The following is a 25,204-nucleotide window of genomic DNA, read 5'->3' as shown; positions in this document are numbered from 1 at the left end:
GAAGCTGCCAAGGTCCAGAGGCACATTGTGGAGTGGAGGAGAGTAGAGCTGCACAAGATCTTCTCCGAGGAACACGAGGAAGCCACCAGGATGGGCGAGCTGGAGAAGACTGTGGCCAGGAGTCTCCTGCATGACTGCTTCACCTACCAGATAAACTAGTGAGCCAGAGCCTATATCTGGTTTACATTCAGTAGGAACAAACAGATGGAAACGCTTTGAAACGGGCAACAGAAAAAGCATTCATATAGTACATGTTCAGGTTGTGGATATAGTTTTTAGAAATGTTGTGTGTGTGTGTGTGTGTGTCTGAATGTTGTTTCGGGCTCAGGGAAATACTGTGAAAAGGAAACTAGTTGTGCTTCTCATTTCATGGCATCTCTTCAATCAATCAAATGTGTATATATAAAGCCCTTCTTACTTCAGCTGATGTCACAAAGTGCTGTACAGGAACCCAGCCTAAAACCCCAAACAGCAAGCAATGCAGGTGTAGAAGCACGGTGGCTAGGAAAAACTCCCTAGACAGGCCAGAACCTAGGAAGAAACCTAGAGGAATCAGGCTATGAGGGGTGGCCAGCCCTCTTCTGGCTGTGCTGGGTGGAGATTATAACAGAACATGGCCAAGATGTTCAATTGTTCATAGATGACCAGAAGGGTCAAATAATAAAAATCACAGTGGTTGTAGAGGGTGCAACAGGGCAGCACCTCAGGAGTAAATGTGAGTTGGATTTTCATAGCCGATCATTCAGAGTATCTGTCTAGGGAGTTGAAAACAGCAGGTCTGGGACAAGGTAGCACGTCTGGTGAATAGGTCAGGGTTCCATAGCCACAGGAAGAACAGTTGAAACTGGAGCAGCAGCACGACCAGGTGGACTGGGGACAGCAAGGAGTCATCAGGCCAGGTAGTCCTGAGGCATGGTCTTAGGGCTCAGGTCCTCTGAGAGAGAAGAAATAGGGAGCATGCTTAAATTCACACAGGACACTGGATAAGACAGAAATACTGTCTGACACATAAACTTTTGCAGCATAAATACTGGAGGCTGGGACAATGCTGGGGGAAAAGGCCCAAAAAATGATACAGACAATGACTTCATCAAACAACACTGTTTCAAGATGCATCAGTGACATGACAGGAGATGTATTGAAGCAATTACTGCTTCACATACAAGGCAGTGAATTATATGCATTACAGCTGGATGAGTAAACAGATGTGGCGGGCCTGTCCCAGTTCCTGCTATATGTCCATTACATTTATGGGGGGTCAATTAAAGAAGATGTTCCTCTTCTGCAAACCACTGGAAACCAGGACAACAGGACAACAGGAGAGGATATTTTAAAGTACTGGACAGCTTTGTGATATCAAATGGACTTTGGTGGTCAAGATGTGTTGATATCTGTACTGATGGTGCAAAAACCATGACTGGGAGACATAGTGGAGTGGTAATGTGCATGCGAGCAGTTGCTCCCGACGCCACTTGGGTCCACTGCAGCATCCACCGAGAGGCTCTTGCCAACAAGGGAATGCCTGACAGCTTGAAAGACGTTTTGGACACTAGAGTGAAAATGGTTAACTTTGTTAAAGCAAGGCCCCTGAACTCTGGTGTATTTTCTGCATTATTCACTGATATGGGCAGCGACCTTTTAATGCTTTTACAACATACAGAGTGCACTGGTAATCAAGGGGCAAAGTATTGACACGTTTTTAAAAATTGAGAGACGAGCTTAACGTTTTCTTTACTGACCATAATTTTCACTTGTCTGACCACTTGCATGATGATGAGTTTCTCACACAACTGGCCTGGTAAGAACTCAAGCTTACGGACGATGTCAAATGTGATATAGCGAAGCACCTATGTGATCTGGGTGCGCAACTACGCAGATACTTTCCCGAAATGGATGACACAAACAACTCGATTCATTATCCTTTCATGCCCTGTCTCCAGTCCACTTACTGATATCTGAACAAGAGAGCTACATCAAAATGGCAACAAGCGGTTCTGTGAAAATTGAATTTAATCAGAAGCCGCTGCCAGATTTCTGGATAGGGCTGCGCTCAGAGTTTCTTACCTTGGCAAATCGCGCTGTTAAGATACTGATGCCCAGGCCTCCCGGGTGGCGCAGTGGTTAAGGGCGCTGTACTGCAGCACCAGCTGTGCCACCAGAGACCCTGGGTTTGCGCCCAGGCTCTGTCATAACCGGCCGCGACCGGGAGGTCCGTGGGGTGACGCACAATTGGCCTAGCGTCATCCGGGTTAGTGAGGGCTTGGCCGGTAGGGATATCCTTGTCTCATCGCGCACCAGCGACTCCTGTGGCGGGCCGGGCGCAGTGCCCGCTAACCAAGGTTGCCAGGTGCACGGTGTTTCCTCCGACACATTGGTGCGGCTGGCTTCCGGGTTGGATGCGCGCTGTGTTAAGAAGCAGTGCGGCTTGGTTGCGTTGTGTATCGGAGGATACATGACTTTCAACCTTCGTCTCTCTCTCGAGCCCGTACGGGAGTTGTAGCGATGAGACAAGATAGTAGCTACTAAAACAATTGGATACCACGAAATTGGGTAGAAAAAGGGGTCAAATTTAAAAAAATATATATATATACTGATACCCTTTGCAACCACGTACCTATGTGAGAGTGGATTCTCGGCCCTCACTAGCATGAAAACTAAATACAGGCACACGCTGTGTGGAAAATGATGAAGACTGAGACTCTTTCCAATACAACCCAACCCAGAGTTATGTGCATCATGTCAAGCACACCCTTCTCATTAACCTGTGGTGAGTTATTCACAATTGTTGATTAACAAATAAGGTTATATATGTAAGATGGCTAAATAAAGAGCAAAATGGTTGATTATTATAATATTATTTGTTCCGTCACAAAACTCACACATTCTTATGTTTAATAAATGTATCGTATAGTGTGTGTGTGTGTGTGGCAGGCTTACAATGATGGAAAAAGCAACATTTGAGAGTGAGCTGACCCTGGTGCTAGAGGAGGTACACAGCTGGAGGTTGAATGTTTGAAGGGGTACGGGACAATAACACGTTTGGGAACCACTGCACTAGAGAATAGAACTCTTGGAGCAGTTTGTGCCGTGCAACATATGTTTAGGCTTGTGTCTGTCAGTGAATCACACCAGCACAATGTGTTTTTGTCTGTAAACGCTGAATGCAGTTTGTTTCACATCTTAAAGGCTTATAAGACACATTCATCATGTCAGTTGAATCATGTATTTTGGCTCCTATCAACGGAATTTGAATATGGCCCCTTTTTGCCATTGTAACTAGCTACCTGTCAAACAAATAGCCTGCCACAAAGGCTAGTATTTGAAAGAAACTACAAAGAAATGGTTCAACTCATTTAGGGATCTAGTAGCAAGCTAAGACTTTATTGATCATACAGGAGGGTGCTGGCATTTCTGTACACATGAGAACGTTTACAGCACTGTCGAAGTAGTGAGACCAATCAATGGGATCTCACTGAGGAGGAAAGAATACTACTTCTGTGCATCATACGTTCCCATCTGCCTATGATACATTGGCTAGGAGCATGGAACACTTCTGTCAACGTCCCGTCTGGCCTGGCCAACATTCTGTTTGGACTCTGTTGTTTATGTGAATAATGCTCTTTGTTTGAGGACGCCTGGCCTGGGACTTGGCCTGTCTATTCAGGGAAGTTCATGAGAACGTTAACTTAAGTAGCATAATGTCCATCTCCATCTGCTTAGTTACCCTGGCCCTCAAGTGAATCATTTATATAATTAAATGTATTTTTATTACTTTTATTTGACAGGGACCATGTACAATAAAAAAAGTCAAAACACATCAACGGAAATGTGATGCATTGTAGATGTATTGTATTCTTGATATAACTAGAGAGTTAATTTCCTTCTCCGTTCTGGGCTGTTTTCTCAGGTGGCCAGGGGGAGCAGGTAAATCTCTGCTTGTCAGACTGAGGGAGGATATGGTGGAGAGGAATTTCTCAGCCCACGCAACGGACCAGGACCGAAACCAGTGAGTGGAAGACAAAGACCCTCAACTTTCTTCTGGAGCTTTTATTTCCAATGTGGATACACTTTATCTAAGGCCCCAATTAAATTCTCAGAATATTGACCATTTAGATTTTTTATTTAACCTTTATTTAAATAGGCATGTCAGTTAAGAACAAATTCTTATTTACAATGACGGCCTACCAAAAGGGAAAATGCCTCCTGCGGGGACGGGAGCTGGGATAAAAAAAAAAGTAAGATATAGGACAAAACACACATCACGACAAAAGAGACACCACAACACTATATAAAGAGACCTAAGACAAAAACACAGCAGGGTAGCAACACAACATGACAACAATATGGTACTAACACAACATGGTAGCAGCACAAAATATGGTACAAACATTATTGGGCGCAGACAACAGCACAAAGGGCAAGGTAGAGACAACAATACATCACACGAAGCAGCCACAACTGTCAGTAAGAGTGTCCTTGATTGTGTCTTTGAATGAAGAGATTGAGATCAAATTGTTTGAGTGTTTTTTTTTCAGCTCGTTCCAGTCACTAGCTGCAGCAAACTGAAAAGATGAGCGACCCAGGGATGTGTGTGCTTTGGGGACCTTTAACAGAATGTGACTGGCAGAATAGGTGGAGAATGAGGGCTGATAGGTAGGGAGGAGTGAGGCCTAAGAAGGTTTTATGAATAAGCATCAACCATTGGGTCTTGCGAAAGGGTATACAGAGATGACCAGCTTACAGAGGAGTATAGAGTGCAGTGATGTGTCCTATAAGGAGCATTGGTGGCAAATCTGATGGCCGAATGGTAAAGAACATCTAGCCGCTCGAGAGCACCCTTACCTGCCAATCTATAAATTACGTCTCCGTAATCTAGCATGGGTAGGATGGTCATCTAAATCAGGGTTAGTTTGGCAGCTGGGTGAAAGAGTTGAGATTACGATAGAGGAAACCAAATATCGATTTAACTTTAGCATGCAGCTTCGATATGTGCTAAGAGAAGGACAGTGTACTATCTAGTACTTGTATGAGGTGACTACCTCAAGCTCTAAACCCTCAGCGGTAGTAATCACACCTGTGGGGAAAGAGGCATTCTTCTTACCAAATCACATGACCTTTGTTTTGGAGGTGTTTAGAACAAGGTTAAGGGCAGAGAAAGCTTGTTGTACACGAAGAAAGCTTTGTTGTAGAGCATTTAACACAACATCCAGGGAGGGGCCAGCTGAGTACAAGACTGTATCATCTGCATATAAATGGATAAGAGAGAGTACTACTGCCTGAGCTATGTTGTTGATGTAAATTGAAAAGAGCTTGGGGCCTAGGATCGAGCCTTGGGGTACTCCCTTGGTGACAGGCAGTGGCTGATACAGCAGCTGTTCTGTCTTTATACATTGCACTCTTTGAGAGAGGTAGTTAGCAAACCAGCCCAAAGACTCCTCGGAGACACCAATACTCCTTAGCCGGCCCACAAGAATGGAATGGTCTACCGTATCAAAAGCTTTGGCCAAGTTAATAAAAATAGCAAAACAATATTGCTTAGAATCAAGGGCAATGGTGACATCATTGAGGACCTTTAAGGTTGCAGTGACACATCCCTAACCTAAGCGGAAAGCAGATTGCACACCAGAGAGGATACTATAGACATCAAGAAAGCCAGTCAGTTGATCATTGAAGGTTTTCCAGCACTTTCGATAAACAGGGCAAAATAGAAATGGACCTATACAGTTAGGATCCGCTTGATCTCCCCTTTAAATAAAGGATGCACTGTGGCTGCCTTCCCAGAGAGGAGAGACAAGTTTAAAAGGTCAGAGATAGGCTTTCCCGATGATAGGGGCAGCAACCTTCAAGATGAAAGGGTCTAAACCATCTGACCCAGATGTGTTTTTGAGGAGAAACTTTGTAGCGGAGCAGGGGAAAAAGAGGGAGGGGCATCGGGGCTAGTCGCATTAAAAGGGGAGGGAGATGAGATGTTGGACAGGCAAGGAGACATGGCTGAGTCAAATAGGACGCAATGAAGTGGTGATTAAAGTGCTCAGCCATGTGCTCCTTGTCAGTAACAACCACATCATCAACATTAAGGGACATGGGCAGCTGTGAGGAAGAGGGTTCATTCTCCAGGTCTTTAACCGTTTCCCAGAACTTCTTGGGTTTAGACACATAGAGAGAGACCCTCTCTTAAACTTTGGCCTTCCGGATAGCCTGAGTGCACTTATTTGTCATTTGCCTGAATGAGAGCCAGTCATCCTGACTAAAATTCCTCAAACATACAATTATTTTACATCATTTTAAAGATACACTTGTTGTTAATCCCACCACAGTGTCCGATTTAAAAAATGCTTTATGACGAAAGCACACCATTTGATTATGTTAGGTCTGCACCTAGTCACAGAAAAACACAGACATTTTTCCAGCCAAAGAGAGGAGTCACAAAAAGCAGAAATCTAGATAAAATTAATCACTAACCTCTGATGATCTTCATCAGATGACACTCATAGGACTTCATGTTACACATGTTACAGAGAGCCACATCAATTTGCAGAAATAGTCCTAGTAAATATTGATAAAAGATACAAGTGTTATGCATGGATCTTTAGATAAACTTCTCCTTAATGCAACCGCTGTGTCAGATTTCAAAAAAGCTTTACCGAAAAAGCACACCATGCTATAATCTGAGTAAAGCCATACAGATATCCGCCATGTTGTGAAGTCAACAGAAGTCAGAAATAGCATGATGAATATTCACTTAACTTTGATGATCTTCATCAGGATGCACTCCCAGGAATCCCAGTTCCACAATAAATGTTTGTTTTGATCGATAAAGTCCATCGTTTATGTCCAAATACCTCCTTTTTGTTCGCGCCTTTAATTCACAAATCCAAATTCCCGACACGCAGGCCAGACGAAAAGTTTTAAAAATCCATTACAATTCGTTGAAACATGTCGAACGATGTATAGAATCAATCTTTAGGATGTTTTTAACATAAACTTCAATAATGTTTCAACCGGAGAATTACTTTGTCTTTAGAAATGCAATGGAACGCAGCTACCTCTCACAGAGCGCGCCTGAATGAGCTCATGGCCTTCTGGCAGACCTCTTACTCAATCAGCTCTCATTCTCTCCTCCTTCGCAGTAGAAGCCTCAAACAAGGTTCAAAAGACCGTTGGCATCTAGTGGAAGCCTTAGGACGTGCAAGCGGACCAAATTTACCCTGTATCTTGGATAGGCAAAGAGTTGAAAAACTACAAACCTCAGATTTCCCACTTTCCGGTTTCATTTTTCTCAGGTTTTTGCCTGCCATATGAGTTATGTTATACTCACAGACATCATTCAAACAGTTTGAGAAACTTCAGAGTGTTTTCCATCCAAATCTACTAATAATATGCATATCCTAGCTTCTGGGACTGAGTAGCAGGTAGTTTACTCTGGGCACCTTATTCATCCAAGCTACTCAATACTGCCCCAAAGCCATAAGAAGTTTAAGCATGTCCCAGTTTAGGTCACCTAGCAGGACAATTTCAGACTTAGTGTAAGGGGCCAGGTGAGAGCTTAGGGCAGGTAGGGTACAGGCCAGTGCTGATGAAGGACAGTAACACCTAACAACAGTCAACAAAAACCAGCAAATCAAATTGTTTGGGGACAGACTTGGTGGAGACAATCGAGCACTGAAAGTGATCCTTGGTAAAGATCGCCACTCCACCCCCTTTGGAAGATCTGTTATGCCGAAAAAGGTTATAACCAGAAAGGTTAACATCAGTATTCAAAACACTCTTCCTTAACCATGTCTCAGTAATGACCAACACATCTGGATTCGAGCTGTTAACTCACACTTTCAATTGATACATTTTAGGTAATACGCTTCTAGTGTTAACGTGCAGAAAACCCAGGCTTTTACAAGAGCAGAAATCAGTGAAGCAGATATCAGAGCACATGTCAGAATTGGGGCTAGCAACAGTAGATGGGCCAGAGTGTACATGCACATTTCCAGATATCAGCAGCAGTAGTACAATCATGGCACTGCATATGACAGGGAGAGCTCTGCGGTGTTGATTTATGACATTTGAATGTGCATTAGATGGCAACAAGATCATATTGTACAGCAATTTCATCAGGTAACATGAATACAAAGCTGCCGAGAGGTGGTTAGAATAGGATGGAAGGCCAAGAGTCTGTGTAGTCAATAGAGAGTCAGAGACCCAAGTGTGAGAACAAACATAGTCTGTCCCACGGTTGGGTGAACAAGAAAGTTCATAGTCAACAAAGCATGCAGGAGTCAAGAGGCAAATAGCATAAGTTACAAGAAAAAAATATAACAACTTTGTGCTAGCCATTGTAAGTTCAGAGTCACTCGCCTCAACAGTGCGTGTGTACTGGAGGTAAGCGAAAGCTCGGGAGAGAGGGTGGAGTGTGGCGAGGGTACCTGTACCAGACAGGGGGAGACAGGCCAGGGCAGACGGTGAACAGCTCGCCAGGTGGAATCCAAGCAGCAGTGCAGCAGGCAACGGGAGTAGGTGTCACACAAACAGGTCTCTGCTGTTTGTTTGCCAGAGCACCCACTGTATAGCTTGGAAAAAGGAATCCTTGGTAGTAGGAAACCTTCCAGGTAATTTTGTCCAAAATCAATTTGTAGGTTGGGAGTTTGATCTGGAGTGAAGGTTGTGCTATGGAGGGTAGCATCATGTATATGTCCCTGCCAAAAAAATCCAAGTTTATCTATCTTTTTGTAAAAACATACTGAAAGAAGCAGGAGCTCACATGCAGCTGTGTTTCTCTCTCTATCTCCCTCTTAAACTTATCAATACAATGCTAACGAGGACAGGTGGGTCTGTGTGAATTTAAAAAGGTTAATACCTCAATAATGATAAAGCATAGCGACATTGAGTGGTACATCCATTTTGGTCCCACTAATAAAAAATAACAAAAGCCTTTGTGAACCCAATTCTGTGAACCCTAATTGAATTGAACCTATGGGTATGTGTGCTAATTACAGTGCATTCAGAAAGTATCCAGACCCCTTTTTCCACATTTTGTTACGTTACTTCCTCATTCAAAATTGAATAAATTGGGGGTTTTCCTCATCAATCTACACACAATACCTCATAATGACAAATCAAAACAGTTTTTTTTTATTCTTGCAAAATATTACATTTACATAAGTATTCAGACCCTTTACTCAGTACTTTGTTGAAATACCTTTGGCAGCGATTACAGCCTTGAATCTTCTTGGTTATGACACTACAAGCTTGGCACACCTGTATTTGGGGAGTTTCTCCCATTTTTCTCTGCAGATCCTCTCAAGTTCTTTCAGCTTGGATGGGGAACATCGCTGCACAGCTATTTTCAGGTCTCTCCAGAGATGTTCAAATCGGGTTAAAGTCCAGGGTCTGGCTGGGCCACTCAAGGACATTCAGAGACTTGTCCTGAAGCCACTCCTGGTCTGAAAGTCCTTTAGGTGCCTTTTGGCAAACTCCTGGCGAGCTGTCATGTGCCTTTTACTGAAGAGTGGCTTCCATCTGCCCACTCTACCATAAAGGCGTGATTGGTGGAGTGCTGCAGAGATGGTTGGTTGTCTTTCTGGAAGGTTCTCCCATCTCCACAGAGGGATTCTGGAGCTCTGTCAGTGACCATCGGGTTCTTGGTCACCTCACTGACCAAGGCCTTTCTCCCCTGATTGCGCAGTTTAGCTGGTCGGCCAGTTCTAGGAAGGGTCTTGGTGGTTCCAAACTTCTTCCATTTAAGAATGATGGAGGCCACTGTGTTCCTGGGGACCTTCAATGCTGCAGAAATGTGTTGGTACCCTTCCCCAGATCTGTGCCTCGACATAATCATGTCTCAGAGCTCTACGGTCAATTCCTTTGAACTCATGGCTTGGTTTTTGCTCTGACATGCACTGCCAACTGTGGGACCTTTCCAAATCATGTCCAATCAATTGAATTTACCACAAGTGGACTCCAATCAAGTTGTAGTTGTAGAAACATCTCAATGATGGTCAATGGAAACAGCATGCACCTGAGCTCAATTTCGAGTCTCATAGCAAAGGGTCTGAATAGTTATGTAAATAGGTATTTCTGTTTTTATTTTTTATAAATTTGCAAACATTTCTAAAAACCTGTTTTAGTTTTGTAATTATGGGGTATTGTGTGTAGATTGATGAGTAAAAATGGTTATTTAATCCATTTTAGAATAAGGCTGTAACGTAACAAATTGTGGAAAAAGTGAAGGGGTCTGAATACTTTCCGAATGCACTGTAGGTGCTTCAGAATTCCTAAGGAAATGTCATGATCTTCATTTTCCAGGTTTCAGGAGAAGAGGCAGAGGCAGAGCCCTGCTGGAGAGGCAGTTTCTCAAACCCAGACCTGAGGCTCCCAGGGACGACATTCAAGTATTGGTCCAGGAAAAGGGGAGGGAGGGAGTTCTTCGACCCACTCCACAACAACCCACTCCCAAACCAGTCACGACTGGAATGAGCCAAACCACAACCTCGGAACAGCTCCAAGACTTTGTTCTGATTTCAGTGGGAGGAGGAGTAGAGGTGGACAGTGAAACTGTGTTTGACTCTACTACTGCAGCAGAACACTCCACCTCTGGCCTGGGGAACGATGCAGTAGTACTGGACATCCCCACTACGGGGGAGAGGGTGTTTGTGTTCCGCACCCCGCTGGAACCCCAGAACACCTTGGGAGCCACCAACAGGAAGAGGAAGAAGAGGAACTTCCTTAATCTGAAGAATGGGTCGGTGGAGTTTGTTGGTGGTTTTAGACAACCAACCCTGAGTTTGTTGGTCCGGGTTGGTCATCTAAAAATTGGTCATAGGATCAATTCTGGGTACAGAAGATTCCTACTGGTCCTATACTGTACCCCAAGCCTGGTCCCAGATCTGTTTGGTGTGACAAGAAACAAATAAGTCATTACAGATGACAATGGCCAAAACAGCATAAACAGATCTGGGACCAGGGTAGGGGGGACCCTGTTAGATTCTGCTATGTGGTCTTAAATGTCGCACCAGTATGTTACTCACTGATGGTATGATAAAAATGAACAGAATTATTTATAATAATTTTGTTGAAATAGTCAGCAAGTAATATAAAATAGTCAGATAGTTGCAGGCTTTGTCTTTAGGCAGGTAGTTATTAGAACAAATTAGTTGCACGTCTTGTTAAATACATATCTATTCACTATCAATATTTTAACACATTTCATGAATGACATTATGATAAATTAATAACATTTTTATCAAAAACATAATTTTAGTGTTCTTGTCAATTGTATGTTAAACATCTGCAACAGTGCAGTCATCTTATAGCTCCGTTTTTGGCAATTTCCAAAATATATGTTTTTAACACATTTCAACCAATGTGTAATAACTATCAATACATTTAAAAATATATATATTTAACCTTTATTTAACTAGGCAAGTCAGTTAAGAACAAATTCTTGTTTAAAATGACGCCTACCCCGGCAAAACCCTAACAACGCAGGGCCAATTGTACGCCGCTCTATGGGACTCAGTGATACAGCCTGGAATCGAACCAGGGTCTGTAGTGACGCCTCCAGCACTGAGATGCAGTGCCTTACATGCTGACCAAACCACATGCACACGTGCGTTCACATACGCTTCGCGCGCTAGTTGATTTTGTTCATCTACACCAGAAGCGATCAGAAAACGCAGGTTGAAATATCAAAGCAAACTCTGAACCAATTATATTAATTTGGGGACAGGTCAAAAAGCATGCTAGCTTGCTGTTGCTAGCTAATTTGTCCTTGTAATATAAACATTGGGTTGTTATTTTACCTGAAATGCACAACGTCTTCTACTCCGATAATTAATCCACAGATAAAACGGTAAACCAAATTTGTTTCTCGTCACCTCTCCTCCTTCCTTCAGGCTTATTTGACTTCTTTGGACTTTATATGGCTGTTGGCAAACAACTTTACAGTATTACTATAACCGAACAGTGTGGACCTAAGTTCATCTTTCAATCACCCAGGTGGGTATATGCTCCTAAAAACCAATGAGGAGATGGGAGAGGCCGGACTTGCAACTCGTTGAGCTTCACATAGAACCAATTTCTATTTTAGCACCTGGCCACGCAGACGCTCGCGAGCAATGTGGGTGCAATGATTGAATAACAAGTATGCGTAAATGTATTTTGCAACGCTCACTGCACAAGTGGTGAGGTCAGCATGTAACTCTTCAAACATATCGACAGCATCATTGTGCAAAATTGTAATGCAATGACTGTCGGTGTGTCCGAAGCATAACACCATGCCCAAACCAGATGCGTCAAGTGTGCGAGTGTTGCAAAATAAATGTACACATACATGCGTTATTCAATAATTGTACCCTCACTGCTCGCGAGTGCCAACGAGCGTCTGCGTTGTCAGGAGCATGTCCTGCCTCTCCTATCTCCTCATTGGTTTTTAGAAGCATATACCCATGTGGGTGATTGAAAGATGAACAGAGGTCACTTGTGGTAATGCACCTTATTATGAAAGTTAGTTGCCAATCGCCATATAAAGTCCAAAGAAGAAAAAGAAGCGTGAAAGAAGGAGAGCTTACTTGAGATGGTTTGGTTGACCGTTTTATTTGTGGATTAATTGTAGGAGTAGAGGACCATCTGTATGTCAGGTGAAATAACAACTTAATGTTTATATCCCTGGACAAATTAGCTAGCAACAGCTAGCTAGTTAGCTAAATAGGACAAATTAACTAGCAACTGCAAGCTAGCTAGCTAAATTGCCATAAATGTTTAATGCTTTTCGACCTTTCCCCAAATTAATATAATTGATTCAGTGTTTGTTTTGATATTTAACAAGGTAAAGACAGTTTCAAGTTGGATATTCACGCTTTCAAACATCAATAGCTTTCAAACCACTTGAGCCACAGACTCCAAATAAGTGTCATGATGTTGGAAGAATTGTGCACAACATTGCACAGATCTTATTTTCACGATTTGGACATTAATTTGCTTTCCAAAGCAAATAAACATGTGGAAATGTGAGCAGCTTTTTGTATTCCTAGTTTAATTAGTTAGGGAGCGTAAACAAAGTACAAACTTTTTTACATTCGATTTTACATTTCAATAGCTCCTTGGTCATGTGACCTACTGACTTCAAACAAGGTGCAGAATGTCCACTGACTACCCCTCTATATTGCACACCCTTTAGGTTTGTCCATTTTCATCTCACACGTTTTTACATTAATTTTTAAAAATGTAAAACTTCAATAGCTCCTTGGTCATGTGACCTACTGGACTCAAACAAACTTTAGAATGTCCAAAGACTAGCTTTATATATTGCACACTTAATTGTGTACTGTAAAATCACACGCTGTAATGTACATTTTTCATAGTTTTAAATGTCAATAGCTCCTTGGTCATGTCAATTACACACCTAAGAAGCATGCAGTGGATATGCACACATATTGCATAACCTTTAGTCATGTATCTTCTATATTGTTGTACATTAATAAACTCAGCAAAAAAAGAAATGTCCCATTTTCAGGACCCTATCTTTCAAAGATATTTAGTACAAATCCAAATAACTTCACAGAACTTCATTGTAAAGGGTTTAAACACTGTTCCCCATGCGTGTTCAATGAACCATAAACAATTTATGAACATGCACCTGTGGAACGGTCGTTAAGACACTAACAGCTTACGATAGGCGGTAGGCAATTAAGGTCACAGTTATGAAAACGTAGTACACTAAATAGGCCTTTCTACTGTCTCTGAAAAACACCAAAAGAAAGATGCCCAGGGTCCCTGCTCATCTGCGTGAATGTGCTTAAGGCATGCTGCAAGGAGGCATGAGGACTGCAGATGTGGCCAGGGCAATAAATTGCAATGTCCGTATTGTGAGACACATCTGGCCATGCTGCTGCTCCAGTTTCAACTGTTCTGCCTTATTATTATTCGACCATGCTGGTCATTTATGAACATTTGAACATCTTGGCCATGTTCTGTTATAATCTCCACCCGGCACAGCCAGAAGAGGACTGGCCACCCCACATAGCCTGGTTCCTCTCTAGGTTTCTTCCTAGGTTTTGGCCTTTCTAGGGAGTTTTTCCTAGCCACCGTGCTTCTACACCTGCATTGCTTGCTGTTTGGGGTTTTAGGCTGGGTTTCTGTACAGCACTTTGAGATATCAGCTGATGTACGAAGGGCTATATAAATACATTTGATTTTATTTGATTTTGATTTGATTTGATCAGACAGCGCTACAGGGAGACAGGACAAACAGCTGATCGTCCTCGCAGTGGCAGACCACGTGTAACAACACCTGCACAGGATCGGTACATCCGAACATCACAACTGCGGGACAGGTGAAGGATGGCAACAACTGCCCGAGTTACACCAAGAACGCACAACCCCTCCATCAGTGCTCAGACTCTCAGCCTATTGCGAACAGAGGCTGGCTGAGGGCTTGTAGGCCTGTTGTAAGGCAGGTCCTCACCAGACATCACTGGCAACAAACACACTGTCGCTTGACCAGACAGGACTGGCAAAAAGTGCTCTTCACTGAAGAGTCGGGGTTTTGTCTCACCAGGGGTGATGGTCGGATTCGCGTTTATCGTCAAAAAAAATGAGCGTTACACAGAGGCCTGTACTCTGGAGCGGGATCGATTTGGAGGTGGTCCGTCATTGTCTGGGGCGGTGTATCACAGCATCATCGGACTGAGCTTGTTGTCATTGCAGGCAATCTCAACGCTGTGCGTTATAGGGAAGACATCCTCCTCCCTCATGTGGTACCCTTCCTGCAGGCTCATCCTGACATGACCCTCCAGTATGACAATGCTACCAGCCATACTGCTCGTTCTGTTTGTGATTTCCTGCAAGACATGAATGTCAGTGTTCTGCCATGGCCAGCGCAGAGCCCGGATCTCAATCCCATTGAGCACATCTGGGACCTGTTGGATCAGAGGGTGAGGGCTAGGGCCATTTCCCCCAGAAATGTCCGGGAACCTGCAGGTGCCTTGGTGGAAGAGTGGGGTATCATCTCACAGCAAGAACTGGCAAATCTGGTGAGGAGGAGATGCGGAATCGCCATTCCCTCCCGCCTGTCCCGTATCTCCCACCTGTCCGGTGCTGCCGGAATCTCCTGTGCATTCGGGCCTGCTGCAGGTGTCCTCAGTCCGAGGTTGGCGGTGAGGGTCGCCACTCCCAAGGCGCCACTTAAGTGGGCCGAGACTATGATGGAATAGGGTCCACGTCCCGCGCCAGAGCCGCCACTGCGGACAGACGCCCACCCAGACTGTCATGGGGGGGGGTACTGTCATGTTCTGACCTTAGTTCTTTTGTTATGTCTTTGTTTTAGTATGGTCAGGGCGTGAGTTGGGTGGGTAGTCTATGTTCTTTTTTCTATGTTGTGGTTTTGTGTTTGGCCCGGTATGGTTCTCAATCAGAGGCAGGTGACGTTCGTTGTCTCGGATTGAGAATCATACTTAGGTAGCCTTTTCCCACCTGTGTTTTGTGGGTTTTCTGTTTTATATATTCACTGTACAGGACTGTTTCGTTTCGTGCCATTCTCTTTGTCATTTTTGTTTAGTGTTCTGAGTTTAATAAATATCATCATGAACACGTAGCACACTGCGCATTGGTCCTCCGATCCTTCATACTCCTCAGACGAGGACGACGAACGTTACAATTCAACCCTATCACAGAGTGAATAAATGTAGAGCGTTTGTAGACTTTAAGAAAAAAATATTTAGTGACAGTTTCATCAGTACGTGCTTAAAGAAAGTCATCAAAGATGACAGTACCCACCAAGTCTATGACAATAGAGAATTAATTGTAAGCACCAAAGTGTGTTTGTCAAAATAATATCTGAAAATGTCAGTTGTTGAACATAATACTTCTATTTGCAATAGCAATTTATGGTATATGCAGTTGAGGAATAGTCCATGTACCAACACTACATGTAGGACGGACATAAGACATTCCCACATACAGTATACACAGAGGCATTTTTCAGAAATGATTTTACCACTCAGAATCCAGAATGGATATGACAAAGGGGCCTGCACAGGACGTAATACACCCTTACAACAATTGACTTTTGCTCTTCTTGACTTATTATCTGGTAAACCGCTACTGTGTGTCAAGAAAATAACCCCAATTGGGGGTTAGTGCACTCCAGTAAAAAAAAGGTCTAGTTTAGATGACAAACTATTGCCCTGTGTCCCCGTTCAGAGGGGCATGAGAGACTAGTCAGTGGTAGAATTGAGTTGGCACTTTACTGGCCAAAACACCCACAGGTTGAGGTTACTGATGGACAGTAATTAGTAAAATTACACGCATTGTGTCTTCTAACAGTCCAAGAATAGGGTCCAAAGTGTTAGGAAATATTTGTTCCCATAAATACAAAGGAGGATGTCTCTCCTCACACCTCTGGCACTTTAGTCAGACTGCCAGACAGTGTACAAACTTTATGATGGGGCCTGCAACGTAGTTCCTATTGACTAAGCACCACAGAGCCAATCAGGAGAGTATACATACAGGTCAATGGTGCCAATTGCAGGTCAATGGGTGTGTCTGTGCCTTTTGGATTACTCTCTCTTTACAGAGAACCCCTCTGGTTCAAGCCAAGAGCTTCCCTTCCCCTTTCAGTCTGCTCTGCACATGTCTGAAAGTGACAGAGCCAGCAGCCAAGAGAGTTTTTCACAGTATGGCATAAAACAATTATTACACTTATGAATGTATGTAAAATACTAATATGTATTAGATCCAGTACAATAGAATAAAAACTAGTTTGGAAGATTGCCTGCCCTGTGAGTGTTTTCTATCCAATAATAATAATAATATGCATATATTAGCAATTTAGGACAGATTTTGATAGAGTTCACTATGGGCACGCAATTCATCCAAAGGGGAAATACTGCCCCCTATCCTTAAGAAGTTAAGATATCAAAAAAACTCAACCAATTATATTAATTTGGGGACAGGTCGAAAAGCATTAAACATTTATGGCAATTTAGCTAGTTAGCTTGCACTTGCTAGCTAGTTTGTCCTGGGACATAAACATTGAGTTGTTATTTTACCTGAAATGCTGAGGTGCGGGAGGTCCCTCCGCCCCCCCTGGACATCGAGGGGGCCCCGGTGTACACAGTGTGATCCATACTGGAGGTGTCGGGTGAGGGGCCATCAGTACCTCGTGAATTGGGAGGGGTACGGTCCGGAGGAGAGATACTGGGTGCCGGTGGAGGACGTCTTGAGGGGGGAGGGGGGGTTAATGTCACGACTTCCACCGAAGGTGGCTCCTCTCACCGTTCGGGCGGTTTACACCTGTGTCTTATTAGTTGATTTTGGTGGGTATATTTACCTCCGCTGCCTGCTAGTCTTTGTGGGGATTGTTCTCTGTGGTTATGTTATTAGGGGTGCGTGTCTGCACCACGGGGTTTCTTTTCTCACGGTAGTTGTGCCGTTTGGTATTGAGTTTAGGAGTAGAGGTTTCTCCTCCGTGTGTAGCGCTTTATTCCCTGTGTGTGTGGCAACCTCGTTTGGGCGTGTTTCAGTCCCATGTTGTAGTTGTAGTTGAGTTGGGACTGGTTAATTAACTATTTTGCCACTGGGATGTCCTTGCTCTCCTGCTCCTGATTCCTGCACCTCCCTCCGTTAAGAGGCACGTAACAGGGACAGGTCGAAAAGCAGTAAACATTTATGGCAATTTAGCTAGTTAGCTTGCCCTTGCTAGCTAGTTTGTCCTGGGACATAAACATTGAGTTGTTATTTTACCTGAAATGCTGAGGTGCGGGAGGTCCCTCCGCCCCCCCTGTACATCGAGGGGGCCCCGGTGTACACAGTGTGATCCATACTGGAGGTGTCGGGTGAGGGGCCATCAGTACCTCGTGAATTGGGAGGGGTACGGTCCGGAGGAGAGATACTGGGTGCCGGTGGAGGACGTCTTGAGGGGGGTTAATGTCACGACATCCACCGAAGGTGGCTCCTCTCACCGTTCGGGCGGTTTACACCTGTGTCTTATTAGTTGATTTCGGTGGGTATATTTACCTCCGCTGCCTGCTAGTCTTTGTGGGGATTGTTCTCTGTGGTTATGTAATTAGGGGTGCGTGTCTGCATCACGGGGTTTCTTTTCTCACGGTAGTTGTGCCGTTTGTTATTGAGTTTAGGAGTAGAGGTTTCTCCTCTGTGTGTAGCGCTTTATTCCCTGTGTGTGTGGCAACCTCGTTTGGGCGTGTTTCAGTCCCATGTTGTAGTTGTAGTTGAGTTGGGACTGGTTAATTAACTATTTTGCCACTGGGATTTCCTTGCTCTCCTGCTCCTGATTCCTGCACCTCCCTCCGTTAAGAGGTACATAACAGGGACAGGTCGAAAAGCAGTAAACATTTATGGCAATTTAGCTAGCTAGATTGCACTTGCTGGCTAATTTGTCCTATGTAGCTAGCTTGCTGTTGCTAGCTAATTTGTCCTGGGACATAAACATTGAGTTGTTATTTTACCTGAAATGCACAAGGTCAATCGTAATATCGGTCAGGAAGTCTACCGACAGGTGTGACCAAGGTCACTGTGGAACGGGGAGGGGTTGTAACTTCCCTCTGGGCAGGTGTCTAGGAGCCTTGCACTGAGCGCACACTGAACAGAAGGAGACATAGACCCTCACGTCCTTAGCTAAAGTGGGCCACCAGTATTTCCCCGTAAGGCTTCGCACCGTCCTATCGATACCCGGAAGACCTGTGTGCGCCCACCGAAACACGAACACCAAGCGGGACGTACCTCCGTCCAGCTGGACACTGAGGTGGAGTAGGCTCTGACCGAGATGCCCGCTCGATGTCCGCGTCCACCTCCCAAACCACCGGCGCCACCAGACAAGAGGCCGGAAGTATGGGGGTGGGATCGATGGACCGCTCCTCTGTATCGTACAGACGGGACAGTGAGTCTGCCTTAGCGTTCTGGGAACCTGGTCTATACGATATCGTAAATCTGAATCTGGTGAAAAATATGGCCCACCTTGCCTGGCGAGGGTTCAGTCTCCTCGCCGCCCTGATGTACTCCAGATTACGGTGGTCGGTCCAGATGAGGAAAGGGTGTTGAGCCCCCTCAAGCCAATGTCTCCATACCTTCAGGGCTTTTACAACAGCCAGCAACTCCCAGTCCCCCACGTCATAGTTTCGCGCCACCGGGCTGAGCTTCCTCGAACGGAAAGCGCAGGGGCGGAGCTTCAGTGGTGAGCCCGAGCGCTGTGAGAGCACGGCTCCAATCACAGCCTCGGAAGCGTCCACCTCCACCATGAATGCCAAAGAGGGATCCAGGATGAGCCAACACGGGAGCCTCGGTAAACAGAGTCCTCAAGCAACAAAACGCTCTGTCCGCCTCAGCCGACCACCGCAGACGCACCGGGCCCCCTACAGCAGTGAGGTAATGGGAGCAGCCACCTGCTCAAAACCCTGGATAAACCTCCGGTAGTAATTGGCAAGCCCTAAAAACCGCTGCACCTCCTTTACTGTGGTGGGAGTCGGCCAATTACGCACGGTTGCAATGCGGTCACACTCCACCACCAAACCTGATGTGGAAATACGATAACCCAGGAAGGAGACGGCCTGTTGGGAGAACACGCATTTCTCAGCCTTGGAGTACAGGTCATGCTCCAACAGTCGCCCAAGTACTCTGTGCACCAGAGACACATGCGCGGCGCGTGTGACGGAATATATCAGAATGTCATCGATATACGCCACCACACCCTGCCCGTGCAGGTCCCTGAGAATCTCGTCTACGAAGGATTGGAAGACTGCTGGGGCATTCTTCAACCCATACGGCATGACAAGGTACTCATAATGGCCGGATGTGGTACTAAACGCTGTCTTCCAATTTGTAAGTCGCTCTGGATAAGAGCGTCTGCTAAATGACTTAAATGTAATGTAAATGTTCCACTCATCTCCCTCCCGGATACGCACCAAGTTATACACGCTCCTGAGATCCAGTTTTGTGAAGAAGCGTGCTCTGTGAAATGACTCTGTAGCGATGAGCGGTAGCGGGTAACTGTACCCCACCATGATAGAATTTAGATCTCTATAGTCAATGCACAGACGCAGACCTCCCTCCTTCTTCTTCACAAAAAAGAAACCCGAGGAGGCGGGTGACATGGAGGACCGAATATACCCCTGCCTCGGAGATTCAGAGACATGTTTCCATAGCCACCGCCTCCTCCTGTGACAGGGGATACACGTGACACCTGGGAAGTGCGGCTTTTACCTGGAGGTTTATCGCACAATCCCCTCATCGATGAGGTGGTAATTGGGTCGCCCTCTTTTTACAGAAGGCGATAGCCAAATCGGCATATTCGGGGGGAATGTGCACGATGGAGCTTTGGTCTGGACTCTCCACCGTTGTTGCACCGATGGAGACTCCCACACACCTACCTGAGCACTCCTCTGACCACCACTTTAGAGCCCTCTGTTGCCATGAAAAAAATGGGGTTGTGAAAGGCCAACCAGGGAATCCCCAGAACCACTGGAAACGCAGGTGAATCAATGAGGAAGAGACTCCTTGTGACCATCCTGTATAAACATGTCCAGTGGAGCCGTGGCCTCCCTGACCACCCCTGACCCTAATGGTCGACTCTCTAGGGAGTGCACATGGAATGGTTTCTCCATCTGAACCAGGGGAATCCCTAACATACGCGCAAAACCGCAGTACATGAAATTCCCCGCTGCGCCTGAATCGACTAGTGCCTTATGCTGGGAATGGGGAAAAACTCATACATGTGACCAACAGGGGGCTCTGGGTGAGCCTGGTGCTGACTCACCTGGGGTGCCCGAACAGTACTCGGCCTGCCGTCTGGACTCCAAGACGAGCTCCTCCAGCACCTGTTGGCAGTGTGCCCTCTCCGACCACACCCAGTTTAGGAGGAGGCTCCTCCTCCGATCGCTCTCGCTGCAGCACACCCTAACTCCATGAGGGTTGGAGCGGAGGCTGGGGGGGCGGAACCAACAGGACCCGAGCCGGACGCCCGCACATAGCCAGCAAGTTGTCCAACCTGATGGCCATGTCCACTAGCTGGTCCAGGGTGAGGGTAGCGTCTCTACATGCTAGCTCCCTGCGAACGTCCTCACGTAAGCTGCACCTATAGTGGTCAATCAGGGCCCTGTCGTTCTACCCTGTGCCTGTGGCCAAGGTCCTGAACTCCAGCGCGAAGTCTTGAGTGCTCCTCGTCTCCTGCCATAGATGGAACAGACGCCCACCCGCCGTTGAACAACACAACACAACACGGCCCGGAAGCGGCGGGTGAACTCTGGGTAGTGGTCCCTCGCCGAGTCTGGAGACGAGGGCATTCACGCTCTCACTTCCCGAAGGAGTCGGGTGCACGGTTGCCAGGTAAAGCTCCAGCTGGAGAAAAAAAACCTTGCACCCGGCAGCCGACCCATCGTACTCCCTCGCGAGCGCCGAATACCGCTGGGAGAAGGTGGTGGTGCTGGTTGGAGTGTGGCCGGTGGAGGGGCAGGCAGGCCACCTCTCTCCCGTCTCTTCATCATCGCCATCACTTGATCCATAGCGGTCCCGAGAGGTCCATAGCGGTCCCGAGAGGATGGAGAACTGCGGTGCGGTGTGGTGTTGCATGCGCTCCTCCTCCATAGAAGTGGAGAGCGTGTCAACTCCTGCTGATTCCATAGGGGGGTGCGGGATTCTGTTACGTGCTTCCTAACGAGGGACGTGCAGGAATCAGGAGCAGGAGAGCAAGGAAATCCCTGTGGCAAAATAGTTTATTGAGCAGCCCCAACTCAACTACAACATGGGACTGAAACACGCCCAAACGAGGTCGCCACATACACAGGGAATAAAGCACTACACACGGAGGAGAAACCTCTACTCCTAAACTCAATACCAAACGGCACAACTACCGTGAGAAAAGTAACCCTGTGATGCAGACACGCACCCCTAATTACATAACCACAGAGAACAATCCCCACAAAGACTAGCAGGCAGCGGAGGTAAATATACCCACCGAAATCAACTAATAAGACACAGGTGTAAACAATACAAACAGACACAAACGAAAAATGGATCGGTGGCAGCGGGTAGGCGACGACGACCGCCGAGCACCGCCCCGAACAAGGAGAGGAGCCACCTTCGGTGGAAGTCGTGACTTCCCCAAATTAATATAATTGGTTCAGAATTTGTTTTGATATTTTAACCTGCGTGTCGGGATCGCGTTTGGTCTTGGGGGACAAAATAAATGTATGCACAATGGCGCCGGTATTGGTTCCGTGTTACAAGGAAAACTACAGGCGAATATCCGTAGAATATCCTACTTGAAACTGTCTTTACCTCGGTTTGATATTTCAACCTGCATGTCGTGATCGAGTTTGTTGGGGGACAAAATACATTTTCGCGAATCCGGTATGGTGTTAGGTAGGTTTTAGTAATGCTATAAAGTTGGCTGACAACAGCTATATTAAATCCAAAATAAGAAGAATCCAGAGGAAGGAGAGAGATCAATAAAACGGTAAACCGAATGCCTTTCTCATCTGTGGATGAATTGTCGGAGTAGAGGACCTTGTACATTTCATGTGAAATAACAACCCAATGGTTATATCACACGAGAAATTAGCTGTCAACAGCAAGCTAGCTAGCTAAATTGCCATAATTGTTTAATGCTTTTTCACCTGTCCCCAAATTAATATAATTGGGTCAGTTTGTTCTGATATTTCAACCTGCATGTCCTAATCGCTTCTGGTGTGGGTGAACAAAATCAATTAGCATTTTTGGTTAACAATATATGCATTAATACATTTTGATTGTTACAAAATGGGATGCTGCACTTTGTTGCGCATCAAAGTGTTTTTTGACGTGTATCTTTTTTGACACGCAAAGACCCAAACGGCGTATCATATTCCATACACTTGTTTCCAAAATGTATTGAAGAGTGAAATATTTTTCTTCTACGTCATCATCACTTTTTTTTCTCGGTCCAACTATAATCTGCAAAGGTGCTGGGCGAAGCACACTCGTGTTGTAAAGCTCTCACCTAGTTGCCTAAACACAATACGCTTGTTTTGACCGACGCAACAACGGTTGAAAGATGAGACTCGCACTTTTGTTGTGTTTCTTCAGTTTTATTTGGTTGGCTGACTGTGCACCACCGACATGCTATTCCCGAGTGCTCGGCTTGAGCAAGGAAATAATAGGCCTTTTGGCAAAACTACACAATTATCATCGCACGGTGAGCTATTCCAAATTACATTATTGATTTGATAAAACAGTTTCCTAATGTATCCAAATGTTTTCTAATTGTAACTTTTTCTGTTGCAGAAAACATGCGTTGAGATTCTGCCCAAGATGTTTCTGGATGCGCAAGTGAGTTGTTATAGTTCAACATCATCCTGTTGATGTGAACAAAAGGTTGATTCTCAAACGTCAGTATTTAACAAATGTTTGACAGTGAACCTGCATCATATTTGATGTCTCATTTAGTTATGTTGCACAAACTGTAATGAGTTGGTGATGCAATACCTACGTTTGCCATAGACTAGAAAAAAGATGCATACATTCCATAATGTTGTTGGATGCCAACAAAAGCTTAAAAACATATCTGGCCAATTGATTTAAATTCATATAAAAAACATTGTTGTACCTCAGTAACTGAACCTGTTTATGTGAAACTTTTTCATTCAAAATAGTAGAATATCCATTGAGCTATAGGATTTACAATGCCATTATTATTTCCCTATAGAATTCGTGCATCAATACCAAGCTCCGTGACTTCCTCTATGTCATGGAGAACCTTCCTACACAGTACTGCAGAGAGCGACCCAGGATCGTGTTGTTGAAGCAGAAAGTCAGCAACCTGTACAGAATCATCAACAGAATCTGTTATCGGGTATGTCTGCTCAGCTCTGCAGAGGAATGAACCATGCTGTCTTTCATAGCCAGAATAATTAATTTTTTAAGAAGAAAAAAAGGTCTGTCATAGCCTACTCTGGATGTGGTGCAGGGAATAACTAGCCTGGTTCCAGGTCTGTTTGTGCTGTCTTGCCAACAGTTATATAACGACAATGACCACATGAGTTGGAGCAATTCTGATAATTGCTTCTGTAGTTTATTATCTGTCGACATTTCAGTCAGCTGTGCATCCGCATTCTGCCGTTGGAGATGTCGCGTATGCCTTAGTGTGACTGTTTGACCTCCCCACAGGACCTGGTGTATTTTACAGATGACTGTGAGGCCATTGAGACTGGCCAGAGTACCCCTCACTACAGAGAGGACAGGCTCCAGATGCTGGTGGAAGAGAAGAGATGAGCCCATCCAGAGACAAACACGCATACACGGGAATATAATTGTGAGGGCATGTAAACTCTGTTTCACTCACACACACACATACATAGCACCACACACAACTGTAGCTAAAAAAACATGCCAACATAGTTTAATTTCTAACCTTTAAGCCTAAAGATTTGAGTTTTTTGTCCAAGTGAGGTCTCATGTTAGATGGCATGTGACTGGTTACATTTCAAATGGAGAACTTTCCACAGGAAATTAGCTGAATACCAGCTATTCTGATGAAAACCTTTTACCAGAATAAACCAAAATGTTTGTGTGCCTCACTTACCGCTGCTTACCTACCACACTGTTCGAAAGGCATGCCTTATTTATCCAAATATCGTGTATGTTTCCATAACTCTTCATACATACCGAGGTCCCAGCTCGTACATCCCTGAGAAAAGATTGATTACCTCATGCTGATTGTATGACTAGGCCTAGTCTTTAACCTAAACTCTAGTAATGTATCTTGTTCAGCTATAGGCTATACTTAATCATGATTGCATTTTCTTGTAATTGGTGCAGTAGGCTATACATATGTGTATTAGTTATATGTATGTAATAAAACAACTTTTTTAATGCTCGTGAGCTTTCAAATATGTTGTGTGAGTAGCAAGCACAATTGCAATTGATTGCAACCATTCGCTACCATGTCTCAACTTTACCTGTTGTGCTTGCCTGTAAATATTGGTTGTTTTGCCAATCGGACAATGTTTCTCAGACTGTTAGGATTCAAACAAACGTAATGTTTCTTGCAGAGATGAAGTCAAGACTCTAGAGACCCATACTATAGATCAGACCAAGACAGTTAAAATGGGGGGGAAACACACCTTCTGGCTTCCATATGGAAAAATGTTGTTTCCTGCACTTCTGAGTTACTCCAAGTTAGTTAAAATCCTCTTGTCCATGACCAAGGCCCAGACCGAGACATTGTTTT

At 44.9% G+C, this 25,204-nt stretch overlaps 1 protein-coding gene across 1 annotated transcript; it reads left to right on the top strand.

Moving 5' to 3' along the window:
* Positions 1 to 22,910: 22,910 nt before the first annotated feature.
* Positions 22,911 to 24,850, top strand: LOC115146266 (cytokine-like protein 1). Its single transcript, XM_029688254.1, has 4 exons — positions 22,911 to 23,170; positions 23,260 to 23,304; positions 23,681 to 23,827; positions 24,142 to 24,850. The coding sequence occupies exons 1-4, from the start codon at positions 23,030 to 23,032 to the stop codon at positions 24,244 to 24,246; spliced, it is 438 nt and encodes a 145-aa protein (XP_029544114.1). The 5' UTR covers positions 22,911 to 23,029; the 3' UTR covers positions 24,247 to 24,850.
* The last annotated feature ends 354 nt before the right edge of the window (positions 24,851 to 25,204 follow it).

The sequence above is a fragment of the Oncorhynchus nerka genome, linkage group LG2 (assembly GCF_034236695.1).
Source record: "Oncorhynchus nerka isolate Pitt River linkage group LG2, Oner_Uvic_2.0, whole genome shotgun sequence".
In the NCBI taxonomy this organism is placed as follows: domain Eukaryota; kingdom Metazoa; phylum Chordata; class Actinopteri; order Salmoniformes; family Salmonidae; genus Oncorhynchus; species Oncorhynchus nerka.
The sequence above is the reverse complement of the archived record's forward strand: the minus strand, read 5'-3'. Positions and strand labels throughout refer to the sequence as shown.